Source organism: Humulus lupulus, chromosome 2, assembly GCF_963169125.1.
Source record: "Humulus lupulus chromosome 2, drHumLupu1.1, whole genome shotgun sequence".
Lineage (NCBI taxonomy): Eukaryota > Viridiplantae > Streptophyta > Magnoliopsida > Rosales > Cannabaceae > Humulus > Humulus lupulus.
The window spans coordinates 225,916,975-225,930,820 of NC_084794.1; the positions used below are offsets into that span (position 1 = coordinate 225,916,975).

The window sequence follows — 13,846 nt, forward strand, 5'->3', positions numbered from 1 at the left end:
GGCCCTTAATTCCACGCTCATGCCGGAATCTTCAACGAAGGACCAAGTACATAGCCTGCATTCAGAGGAAGATCTACTTATGCAAATGTCTGAAGGTAAGGAGCTAATGAAGAACCCATTATCGGAGGAAACTTTGAGCCCTGTTTGTGATGGTGGTCCTATTCACCTGGAGGAAGAAGTGCTGGAAAAGAATAGGGATCGGATTCTGAGAAGGATGATTTTCAAGCTTCAGCTCAATCTCATTGGGTGAATCTTAGGAATAAGCTTCTTATCAATGAGGTGGCCAAGCTTCATTATGAGGAGCCGATTACGAAAAATGGGAAGAAAGTTGCTCAAATTGATATGGCTGAGGTTGCAGAACAGGCTCAGAATTGGAGTTCTTCAGTGATATGTATGGTAATGGGATCCAATCCCCCATTTGCTGTGTTTGAAGGCTTTGTGAAACGAATTTGGGGACACCTGGGAATTGAACGTGTGGTGAGGATGAATATGGGACTCACCATTGTCAAATTCAATGATGAGGCTACTAGAGATTTTGTTCTGGAGAATGGCATTGTGCAGTTCGACAAGAAGCCAGTTATTGTGCGACCTTGGACTCAAGATCTAGACAATATAAGGTTAGTCCGCTCTGTACCTCTTTGGATCAGACTACCTAATTTAGGTCTTCAATATTGGGGCAAAAAATGTCTAAGTGCCTTGGTCAGTACAATTGGGAAGCCAATTATGGTGGAAAAGTTTACAAAGGATAGGTCGATGATCAGATATGCTAGAGTTTTTGTTGAAATGGAGATAACTGATGACCCCCCATTTATCATTTATTTTGTGAATGAGAGAGGACAGGTACAAGAACAGTTTGTTGAATATGAATGGCTCCCCATAAAATGCAATAATTGCAAAGGATTTGGTCATAATTTGGCTGATTGCAAGAAAAATGGCTCTAAGGTTTGGGTAAAAAAGGGTGCGACTGAACAGGAACATGCCAGTTCTGTTCCTGAGGTTGCAGATGCTGAGGCTAGTTCAGGTGAATCATCTGGCGTTCCTGTGGCTGTTAAAGTAGTAGAAGAGAAACATGCTGAGTCAGTGATAGATGTTCGAGTGGCAGCTAAAGAAAAGGGACTTTCACAGGATAATCTATTATCACCTAATCATGCCAATAAAGAGAATTGGGAAACTCCTAAGAAAGTTGGGAACTCAAAAGGTAGAGGCAAGTCTGTGGGATCTAATTTGGACAACAAACAGAATGCATTCAAGGTTCTTCAAGAACAGGGAAAAGGAGAGAACAGTGGGAACTTAAATAACTCAAAGTCTGATGGATTGCTCAAATATACTTAGTTGGAATGTACGGGGTATGAATAAGAGAGACAAACAACATGCTATTCTGAGTCTCTTAAGGATAAATAAAGTGGGTATTTGTGCTTTATTAGAGAATAAATTGAAGAAGGACAAAGTTGATGATATGATGACTAAAGTGTTCATTGGCTGGGAACACTACAGTAGTAATGTCTTAGAAGGCAGATTATTGATACTTTGGAAGAAATCTTTTATCAAGTTTCAGGTCTTGTTGGAACAACAACAATTTATTCACTGTTTGGTTAGATTTACAAGCTTACAGTTGGAAATTATGGTCACTTTTGTTTATGGTTTTAACACTTTGGTTAAGAGATTGGATATGTGGAGGGGTCTATCTTCTATTCATGTTATGAACAAGCCTTGGTTGGTCGTGGGGGATTTCAATGCTGTGTTTCACTTTGATGACAGGATGGGAGGGAAGGCAATAAGTGCAACTGAGATTCTTGACTCTACTGCTTGGCTAGCCCATTCTCAGCTGGCTTCTCTCAAGAGAATTGGATCTAATTTCACATGGTCTAATAAGCAGGAGGGAGGGGATAGAGTTTATTCAAAAATAGATCATGTGTTTATTAATGAAGATTGGATTGATACCTTGCGTAATTCTATTGCTGAACTTCAATGGGATGTCCATTCAGACCATTGTTATTTTCTCATCAAGACTCTTAAGCTTGGGAATCTGGGCATAAAGCCATTTCGGTTCTTCAATTTCTGGATTGCTCACAGAAGGTTTAAAGATGTAGTTCTAGACAATTGGCATAAGCCTATGACAGTGGGGGGCTTACTGGGAGTGACAAAGAAGCTGCTCCGGCTGAAACATATTTTGAAAGATTTTAATAGGAAGGAAATTGGTGATGTTGAGCAGGGATATCATCAAGCTAAGGGAGTCTATCAGCTGGCACTATCTAAAGCTCAAGCTTCACCATGTGATACTGCAGCTCAGGAGGCTGAAAAAATAGCTGCAGTTTGCTATAAAGATCATTATGCTAGATACATAAGTTATTTGATACAGCGCAGTAAAGTTACATGGCTTCAGAAGGGTGATGATAATAACTCGTACTTTCATGCTTGCATTAAAAAAAGAAGGGAGGAGAATCGTATTGTTTCATTCCTGAATGAGTAGGGGGACATCATTGATGATTATAACAAAGTAGTTCATCATTTCCTGGACCATTTCAGAGGTTATATGGGAAGTAACAGTTCAGCTACCAGTACTTTAAATTCTAAATATATTGAGTTGGGTCCTTGCTTAGATATTGAGATGCAACTGAGTTTAATTAGAGAGTTCAAGAAATCTGATGTCAAGAAGGCATTATTTAGCATACCGGGCACCAAAAGTCCAGGACTGGATGGTTATGGCTCAGAGTTTTACAAAGCAATGTGGCAGCAAATAGGTGATGACATATCAGAGGCAGTCCTTGAGTTTTTTCATTCTGGGAAGATTCCTACTGAGCTTAATGAAATAGTGCTGGCTTTAGTCCCAAAAACTGAAATGCCTAGCAGGGCGATAGATTATAGACCCATAGCGTGCTGCAATACACTATATAAGTGCATCTCTAAAATGCTATGCAGTAGGCTCTCGGAAGTTTTACCTACTCTAATTAGTCATAATCAAGGTGCCTTTATTAAAGGGAGATCTCTAGCTCATAGTATTCTAATTTTTCAAGATTTGATCAAGAATTACAATAGAAGGAATACTTCCCCGAGGTGTGCTTTAAAGATAGATCTAAGTACGGCATGTGATACAGTGGACTGGTGTTTTTTGGAGAGGTTATTAATCTGTCTTAGATTTCCTACTAGGTTCATTCATTGGGTGATGGTATGTCTCCGAGGTACTTCTTATGTACTCATGATGAATGGAAGATTGCAGGGGGGCTTTCAGGGAGTTAAGGGGCTTCGTCAAGGAGATCCTATCTCACCATTTATGTTTGTGTTAGTTATGGAATACCTCTCTCGGTTGCTTCAACTTGGGGCTTTGAACATCGACTTTCAATTTCACCCTTTGTGTAAAAGTCTCAAGATCATCAACTTATGTTTTGCTGATGATTTAGTGATTTTTTGTAAGGCTAACAGAGGCTCAATTCAGACTGTAAAACAGGTTTTTGATGACTTCTGCAGCTGTACAAGAATGAAGGCTAATCTCAGTAAGTCTCAAGTATTTTTTTAGGGGTGTTTCGGCAAATGAAAAGGTCCAGTTACAGCAGATTTTGCAACTCGAAGAGGGAACTTTCCCTCTTAAATATCTAGGGATTCCTATGAGACCAACAAAATGGAAAGAGGCAGACTGTGGTGAGATCCTTAAAAAAATTAAACTAAGGCTTCATACTTGGACTAGTCGACACTTATCATATGCAGGTCGGGCTCAACTCATTTCCTCTGTTCTTTTGGGGTTGCGAAATTATTGGATGAACATCTTCTTGTTACCTCAAAGTATAATCAAAGAGGTTGACAAACTTTGCATGTGGTTTCTATGGGGTAACAATGGTACTAGAAGCAACTTTCTTCTCACTTCCTGGTCCACTGTCTGCTTGCCAAAATCTTTTGGAGGATTGGGTTTTGGTGAAGGCTCTAAGTGGAACAAGGCTATGTTAGGCAAATACATTTAGGCTATTAGTCATCAACAGGAGACTCTATGGGTGAAATGGATACACTCTGTTTATTTAAAGGGACAAAATTTCTGGCACTACCAACTTAAGGCAGATACAAGTTGGTACTGGTGTAAAATCTGTCATATTCGAGGAATTTTTACTCAAAAGGACATTGATAAAGCTGGTAGTAAAGGGAGGTTCAAAATTGGGTTACTATATGCGAGTTATGTACATCAAGATCCAGCCAAGTACCATCATTTTGTGTGGAATAGAATGAGTGTACCTAAACATAGATTTATTACTTGGCAAGTAGTGAATGCTAAGCTGTTAACCCGAGATCACTTTCATAGGGTGCTTATTCTTGACAGTACCCTCTGCCCGGTCTGTGAACAAGCTGAAGAGAACCATGTCCATTTATTTTTTGATTGTTGTTTCTCTCAGCAGGTGGTGCTCCAAATTCAAGATTGGATTGGCTGCAAATGGCCTTTAAATTTCAGTAGCTGGACCAAGAGGATTGAAGATATGAGAAGGGGTGTTAGGCAACAATGGTGGCAGCTGTTTTCTCAGCAACAGTCTACTACATTTGGCATAATAGAAATACTTTTTTTGTTCATAGTTACTCTCTTAGAGTCAATCTTGTGGTTGAATTGATAAAAAAAGATATCATATATAGATTTAGTTGCTTTACACAAAAGAAACTGAAAGAAAATGAGAAACTTTTAGTTAGGATAATATGCTCCTTGTAATGTGGCTGAGACTTTCTCCTTAAGGGGGTTATTTGGTTGTATTTGTTTGTGATTAATAAAGTCTTCTTTCTTGATCAAAAAAAGAAAAAGAAGTTTGCCTTGAGAATAACACAGTCGGAAGCCTTCCTTAGGGGGACACAAGCAATGGTGCCGCGAGGCCCTTTCCATGCTACCTCGGTGCTAACTAATAATGGAGACCATGGGACTTATTGTCATAACTCCCTCTCCCACTCACTATTTTAGAATATGTGTTTTCTCAAAACATCCTATGCTTTTTAATTGGTTGTAAAAATAAAGTGATCTATTTTTACCAAATGATATTCTAATAATTACTAATCAAATTAAGCAAAAATAAAAATATAGAACTATGCCCTAATTAGTTCAATTTTATTTTGCTATAATTACTAAGAATACCATTTATAATTTAATAAAACAATTTTATTAAATACTAGAAATTAAACAACTTTTAAAATCTATTTCCGCTCTTGAACTAGTTAAAAAACTAGATTTATTATTATATGGACCAGTATATAATCACATAGGACAATCCTAAGGCATGTTTCTACTCATATGAGATGCATGCACAATTTTAAATAATGTGTGGTTTATATGTATGGCATGTCAAAAAATGCATGATAAAGTATTAAACAATTTAATCACATTCAAACATTTAAATAAATAAATACTAACTAAATAAATGCGGGTCGGGTGTCTTAGGTATTTCTAGAAAAATTACAACACTTGCAAAAATATACACAAAAAATGTAAGAAACTAAATAAGACCTAAAGAGATCTCTATCTTTAACTTTGGGTCTTCACAAGTAGTCTTGATCCATTAAGCCACTTATCAATTTAATTTTGAATTAAAATAAATTTTAATTATCTTAAACAAATTTTAAGAATAATTAACTTGGGCTTCAATGCCCGATAAGTTATAAGGCCCAGTTTTGAATTTGGGCTCATACAATTAATTCAAAATAAAATAATTTTAATTATGGGTTAACTTAATTAAGCCCATAATTTAAATGGATAATTTTTGCATGCATGCTCTAGGGTTTAAAACCCTAGGGGCGGCTGCATAGGATGGCTCGGTATGGGGCACGGCTGGGGCGCACGGTGGTTGCTGGGTGCGACACACAGGGGCGCGCTGCTGGGTGCAACAACAGCAGGCGTAGGGGCGCGCATGCGTGCGGCTGGGCGAGGTGCAAGGGCGCACTGTCGAGGTCGCAGGGACGCGCACGCGAGGTGCACAGGGGCGCGACCACTTGGTTGGGCGTGGTGCGCATGGCGCACTGGGCAGGCAGCACGCAGGGGCTGGGCACGCATGCGGCTGGGTGAGGCTCAGGCTTCGGGGCTCGGACCTTACAGAATTTTTCAAATAATTTTAACGCAGCAAATTAAAATTACAAAAATTCCTATGCCCCGAAATGGCTTACATTTTCATCTAGAATTTCAAGAACATTTTCTAAACCCAAAACACCATATAATTAACGACCCTTAAGAAAAAACTATAATCATACATACATCCATCCATTCACATATATTACAATAACATAAGAATGCATATTATGCCCACACAATAATTAATGTATGCAGAGATTAATGACCGCTCTGGTACCAATTGTTAGGAATGAATTTCCTAATACGCAGCGGAATGGTGGTGGGGTTGGCCCAGTGTACAACAAAAATTTTGTAACATATTTAAACTACCTTTAAATATGTGGATCCATTAATATACATACATTAATCATAAGCAAGTTATGGATAGAATTCATACCTCTTGAAGCCTATCAAGTGTCCTTGCTATCTTTTTGTATTTAGAACGATCTTCCTATCCAAGCCGTTCCCAGGTACTCACACCAAGATCTACCAAAGCATTCTCTACACCTCAAGAAGTGTGTGGGCACTTAGAGAATGAATTATAGTTTATTTGTGATTCTACTTGATGTACTCAACACATGAGATCAATAAAATAGGCCTGAGAATTGGTTCTTTATTTTTCAGGGAGAGAAAACTATCGTTCTATTTTTCACAGAGCGAATAGACTGAGTTGTCTCAGATCACTGAATATTTTCTGATTAGTCATACTTAAAAGAAAATATTCAAATTTAAAAAAATAAATCTGTAACCAACTTACAATTTACTTTTTAATTAATTAAATGAAAAAAATCCAAAAACTATTTTTTTTGAATTATCCATTAATTAATTAATTAAATAAATAAAAATAAAAATCATATCCCTGAAAATAGCAGTACACACCACTGTGTGTGCACGTGTAGCATCCCTATTTTTAGGAATGTTGGTTTTTTCAATTTTTTATTTAATTATTTATTCAAACTACTTTGTGAGATAAGATCTAACAACCTGATAACTAATTCAAATTTAAATTAATTATCTTTTTAATTAATTATCAAATATAATTAATTATTTGAATAAATATTAATCTTTTAAATTCAAATCCAATTTGAACTTATCAGATTATTATCTCACACTCAAATAAAAATATTTAATTAATTCTACCAATTAATTAAATCCAATATTTTCAAAAATAAATATTTAATTCATTATAATTTCGAAAATTATAATTAATTAATTATTTAATTAAATTTCAAAATTAATTTAATTATTTAATATAATTTCAAAAATTATACAATAATTAAATATTAATTAATTTTGTTAACTACAACTAATTTGTAATTAATTCATTAATCGCTATTGTTATCCCAAAAATCAGAAGTGAATGACATGGCAGGCATTAATTACACGTGGCTGACACCTGGCAGAATCTGTGCTCGACTATCGACCAGGGGGATATTCGGTATCATGCGATCGGTTTCTTTATACGACCAGCCTGGTCGTATGCACATTATACGCGGAGGAAATCTTAGGCAGTTATGATGGAATCCGAGATTATCTCCCATGATTTCCTGAGTATCCGATTATTTAGGAAAGAATATCTGTAACAAATCAATGTAAATCTTCCCTGAGCTTATAAATAGAAGAGGAGGGCTCAGGGAAGGGGATCTTTTTTTCTTCTCTTATTTTGAGACCACTTGAGATTAGAGTAATCAAACTAGCTATATTGTATTGTTCTTCAGAAGTGGGTGAAACTCATTGAACCCGAGTTCTTTGAGGAGGAAATGGATGACGCAACGCTGAAGAGCACTCTAGGGCCGCTGCACGAAGAGCTGGCCAGTTTGAGGGCCAGACAAGAAAGTGCTGCCGAAATCATGGCGCGGCAGCAACAAGAAATTGAACGGCAGCGCGTGGAGTTGAGTGAAAGGCAGGCGGAGATGGACCGTCGCCAGAGCGAGGCCATGGCAGCCCTCGAGGCAGCCTTACAACTAGCTAGGAATCAGGCTGCACCTACCTCGCAACCTGATCAACCTGCGAATGGGCCACCCCACAGGGGTCCCAATCCTAGCCCGCCTATCCAACCCTCGAGTCCACAAAGGCCCGAGCAGCCACCAGCGCCTCAGGACGATGTCCCACTAGGCGACCTTGAGGCACACCCTCCATCCGAAGCTGGTCACGGCAACCCCCCGCAGCAGAGGCAGAATAGGACCGGGCAGCAGCCTCGCAGTCCTAGACGCCATAGGGGCGACGAGCCAAATCCTCCGAGCAGAGGACAGCATCATCCTGGCAACAGGAAGAACTCAGAGTTAGGCTCTGCGGTCCGAGGCCCCCCACGGCATGATAATGCACGGGGACCTAACGACCGACGCAGACCACCCTCTAACGCTCGGGAGTTTCCAGCCCGGGAGGGAAATCGAGGGAATAGTCGATCCCACCATAGCCAATCAAGATTCAGAGATGGCCATGGTTATAATGAGGCCAACTCAGGAAAAGGGAATGTCGGTCGGAGGAATGAAGAAAGAGGTGGAGGCAGGAGCCAGCCACCTCAAGATGACCAACCCGACAGACGGGATGCTGGGGGGCAGCCCAAACAAAATAATGTCTTCGACCGGCTCGGAGCTAGCGAGCAACAGAGGAGAGACGAGGACTTGAGAGATGTACTCAACGATCGCCATGAACGGCACGGTGAGTACGCCCCCCCAGCACCAGAGCCCACGGCGATTCCTAGCGCCGTGCAGGCCCAGATAGATGCTCTCAACCAGGCAGTACAGCAACTGGTCGGGGGAAGAAAATCTTACATCGATCACGATAGGAGAAAAGGCACTCCTTTCGTTCAGAGGATAGCTATGGCAGAAACTCCTAGCAATTTCAAAATGCCTACGCTTCCAAACTTTGATGGGTATGGTGACTCGGTATCTCACGTCAACAAGTTTGAGATACAAATGGACATTCAGAAAGTGTCCGAAGACGCTCGGTGCAGAATCTTCCCTACAACATTTTCTGATGCCGCACAGGAGTGGTTTTTTAAATACCCTCCTGCAAGTATAGTTTCCTGGGAAATGTTCGTAAAGGAGTTCTACGGACAGTTCTACGCGGGTCGTGTGCACCCGACTGAGGCAAACCAGCTGGTCGAAATACACCAGCAGGATGGGGAGCCACTGAAAGACTACGTCCAGCACTTCATGCGAGCAGCTGCTGAAGCAAAGACAGTGGGAGACGAAGGAAAAATAATGGCTGTAACGACCCAATTTCGCTAATAAGGCTTAAGGGCCTTGATTAGCGTGCCAGGAGGGCATAATGGAATTTATGTGTGATTTTATGAGTTTAATTCATGGTTATGATTTAAAGCATGTTATATGACTAATTGAACATTGAGGTGCATGACTACGTGGTTAGTATGCATGTTAGGTGAAATAATTATGCATGTGGACCCCGTTTGCATGATAGGGGTAAATTGGTAATTTTAGCCAGCTGAGGGCATATATGTGATAATTGTATTCTGTGAATTGTACCACGTGAGTGTGGTGTTATTATTGTGATGCACGTGCCGAGACGGTCCTAGAGAGCAAATTAGCTTAAAAGTCACAACGGGATTTCGTACCCGGCTCGGGAGGAGCCTAGGGGTACCTCGGGAATTTTATGGTTAAGTAGAGAATTAGCGGTTAATGGTTATTGGTGATTTAGTAACTTGGGTAACCATTAGTTACTGCTGTGGGTAACAAGTTTAGTTGGAAAATGGTAGAATTGAAATAGTAGTGAAAGGACTAGAGTACCCTTGAGGAATTAGTTGAGAAAGGATCATTTGGAGGGGTAGCATGGTCATTTGGCAAGGGTAATAGGCAATTCTCAGCTGGGTTTTAGTGGGTCACGGTTTGGGTATTTAGGGTCATTTGATGCCTTGATAAAATTGGAAGAGAAGAGAAGAAAGGAGAAGAGGTGTAGATGGGGCTGAAGTTTTGAGACCTAGGAGGAGATTCAAAGGGATTTGAGGAACCAAAAACCAGATTTGAGCTAGGACTACTCAAGGTAAGATTTATATTCTGTTATTTCTTGGGTTCAAGGTTGATTTCTCAAAGTTTTAGTGTGGAATTTAAAGATAGGATGGTTGGTTTAAAGTTTGAGGAATTTGAAACTCTAGATGAGATTTTTAAGTGTGATTGTGTTGTTTAAACCATCCTAATGTTGTGATTATTAATTGGTTTTGAATTGGGAGCTTTGGGATGGCTTAAGGTGAGGTTTTAAGCTTGAAAATGGTGGGTTTTTCTGGGTTCGAAGGGTCGGGCCGCGGCATGGTTCTGGGAGGGCCGCGGCCCTTGAAGGCTAAGATGCGCTGAGGATGGAGGGCGGGCCGCGGCATGGTCCTTGTAGGGCCGCGGCCCTTACCTGTTTCTGGGCATTTTGTGGCCCTGTTTGGGGGCCATGCCGCGGCATGGTTGGGCCATGCCGCGGCGCTTAAGGAATTTTGGGATTTTGAGAATTTAGGCTTGGGAATTTAACCTAGGGTGCTCGGGGTTGAGTCTTTTACCATGTTTGGTGAATTTCAACGTTCCGAGTACTAGAACTTGGCCTGGAAGCTCATTTAAGGTTGTTAAAAGTGTCTTTTGTGTGTTGTGACTAGGATTTCGGGGAGGCTCGTGCTAGTGGACCGTGCTCGTGACCGTAGTGCATCGGATAGCAAGGGATACGGGTAAGAAAACTATAACACCCGTAGGATAGGGCGTGGGCCCATAGTGTGATTGCCGGGCATGGCCCTATATTGCATGTTGCATGATGAGATGATTGCAGGGCATGGCCCCAGATTGTACTATGTGCAAATGTTTAACCTTAAATGAATCATGATGTGTGTGAATGATTATTTCGAATGTACTATATGTGTGATTATGATGAAATGAACGGCAAGGGCCGAGTGCGGCGTAGGCCGGGGCGGCCGTGGGGCCGAAAGTAACACACAGCACATGGGATGCTTATATTCAGGGTGGGACCCAAGGGATACATGAGTTATCCTCGCGGTGAGAACCGATACCCCAGGCTTCGGTAAGGCTCTGGGGCGGCATGGCCGTGTTTGCTTAGTCTAATGGTTGACTTGTTTATTTGTGGATTATCTGTTATGATAAACTGTATACATTGCATATGTTATGTTCTGCATGAGTTTTCTTGCTGGGCTTCGGCTCACGGGTGCTCTGTGTTGCAGGTAAGGGCAATGACTGAGTCAACCAACCATGAGTACGGAGAGCGTGAAGCGACGCGTACATGTTTGGCCTGCCCGACTGCTTTGGTTGGGGGTTTATTCGAAAATGGCTGTAATAATCTATGATTTTATGATTTCTTAACTGTAACCTTATTTCAAGATGTAATTAGTTTTCAAACCTTATTTTGGGATTCCAAATGTTTAATGATAGAAGTTTTAATGAAACGACGCATTTTCAAAGATTACAGCCTTAACTTTTAATTAGTCACACTTTTGTTCAAAACCTCGGTTAGCGAGTTCATTGCACACTGTTTCGTCTTAAAAACTCACTTAGTAACGGCTCTAAGGAAGTAGGGCGTTACAATGGCCATAACCGTAGGAGTTAAGAGTCGCACGCCTCTCTGGGAAAGCCTCCGGAAACATGGGGTTAGAACTACCCAGGAATTCTTAGACCGAGCTGATCGCTACATCAAGCTCGAAGATGCCATCGCTGACAAAGAAAAGCACCCAGGCAAAGGCAAGGGGACTGCCGAGACCGCCAAAGCCGCCAATGGGTCCAAGCCCAATGGTAACGACAAAGGCAACGGGAACGGCAACGGCAATGGCAAGAATGGGGGGAAACGGGCACACAATGAGCCTTCTGCCTCTGACAATAAACGAGCCAAGGGTAAATGTTATGAACCTCGGTTCACTAACTATACTGCCCTAGTTGAGTCTCGAGGACAGGTTTATCAGGCCACGAGTTCCAGCGTGCCTTATAAGAGACCTGCCCCCATTCGAAAGGATATTTCAAAAAGAGACACCACCAAGTTCTGTCGTTATCATAACGACTACGGACACGATATCAACGAATGCAACCAGCTGAAGGATGAAATCGACTTCCTTATTAGACAAGGACACTTGAGAAGATATGTACAGGCCTCGGGAAATTCCCAACGAGAAGCTCCAGGTGGCAACGAGCAGGCGCCCACGCGCCAACGCTCACCACCTTTGCAGCCTGCTCCTGTGACTGGCACATTGTTAACCATCTGCAGAGGCCTGCACCTCGCGGGGAACAGCGGAAAAGCCAGAGAACGATACGCTCGGACTCTACGCCACGACCAGGACATCAAGATGATGACCGTGGATGACCGCGCGCCGAAGAAGGCTCGGTCAGAGGAGGGCGAGATAACCTTCTCTGATAGCGATGCCCAACATGTCCGGTTCCCACATTCCGATCCGCTAGTCGTGGATATCCAAATGACCAACATGATGGTGAAGAGAGTGCTGGTCGATACATGAAGTTCGGTGAATATCCTGTATAAGTCTTCGCTGGAACGCATGAAGTTGTCCGCTAAGGACCTAGAGCCCTGCAACCAAACAATATACGGCTTCTCTGGTGAGGGACTCGCCCCCGCAGGATCAATCAGACTACCAGTGACAGCAGGTACAGCGCCTGCTACCAGGACATTACTCGCTACTTTTATAGTAGTCGATTGTCCTTCGGCGTACAATGCCGTCATTGGGAGGCCTATACTAGTTGATCTACGGGCCGTCACCTCTATGTGGCGCTTAGCCACAAAATTCCCGACAGACGCAGGGGTAGGACGCGTGTTGGGAAACCAGAGGGAGGCCAGAGAGTGCTACAACGCCTCAGTCATGAAGGCGAAAAAGGGAACGTCAAAAAGCACTACCTCAAATAAGTTGTAGATGGAAATTGATACACAAGCCCAATCCGGTGATGAAGTCACCAAATAGGGTGTTGCCCAAAGTGAGGATAGAGATTTAGATCCTCGCTTTGGGGATTTTGAAGAAACGTTGGACCCGTCGAGGACCTGGAAGAGGTCCAACTTGACGAAAAAGACCCGACCAGAGTCGTGAAGGTCGGGAAAAACCTAGAACCAACCACGAAGCATGCACTGGTGGAATTTTTGCGGAAGAACTAGGAAGTCTTTGCCTAGTCGCACAAAGACATGGCTGGGATAGACCCTGCAGTTATCAACCATGTCCTGAACATAGACATGACTTTTCCACCCGTGCAACAAAAAAGAAGGTTGCTCGATAAGGATCGATCGAGAGCCTTAAAAGAATAAGTTGAAAGACTAAAGGAGAATGGGTTCATCAGGGTGGCGTTTTATCCATCATGGGTCTCCAATCCAGTGCGGGTTCCCAAGCCTAACGGCAAATGGCGAACCTGTGTGGATTTTACAGACCTCAATAAAGCCTGCCCAAAGGATTGCTTCCCACTCCCAAGAATCGACCAGTTGGTCGATGCCACTGCAGGACACGAGATCCTCTCCTTCATGGATGCATATTCAGGCTACAATCAGATTAGCATGCATCCCCCTGATGAGGATCACACCAGCTTTCAGACTGATACGGGCTTATACTGTTATAGAGTAATGCCCTACGGACTGAAAAACGCAGGTGCGACTTACCAGCGACTAGTTAACCACATGTTTAAAGAGTTGATCGAAGTAAACATGGAAGTATACGTGGACGACATGCTGGTAAAGTCGAAAAAGGTAGAAGGACATGTGAAGGATTTGCAAGAGTATTTCGATGTATTGAACAAGTACCAGATGAAACTAAATCCTCTCAAATGTTCCTTTGGAGTTGGATCAGGGAAGTTTTTGGGGTTT

At 42.0% G+C, this 13,846-nt stretch overlaps 1 protein-coding gene across 1 annotated transcript; it reads left to right on the plus strand.

Annotated features, from left to right (window-relative positions):
• Positions 1–342: 342 nt before the first annotated feature.
• LOC133815224 (uncharacterized) lies at positions 343–1,332 on the plus strand. Its single transcript, XM_062248080.1, has one exon. It carries the CDS (start codon positions 343–345, stop codon positions 1,330–1,332), a length of 990 nt encoding a protein of 329 aa, XP_062104064.1.
• Positions 1,333–13,846: the final 12,514 nt, after the last annotated feature.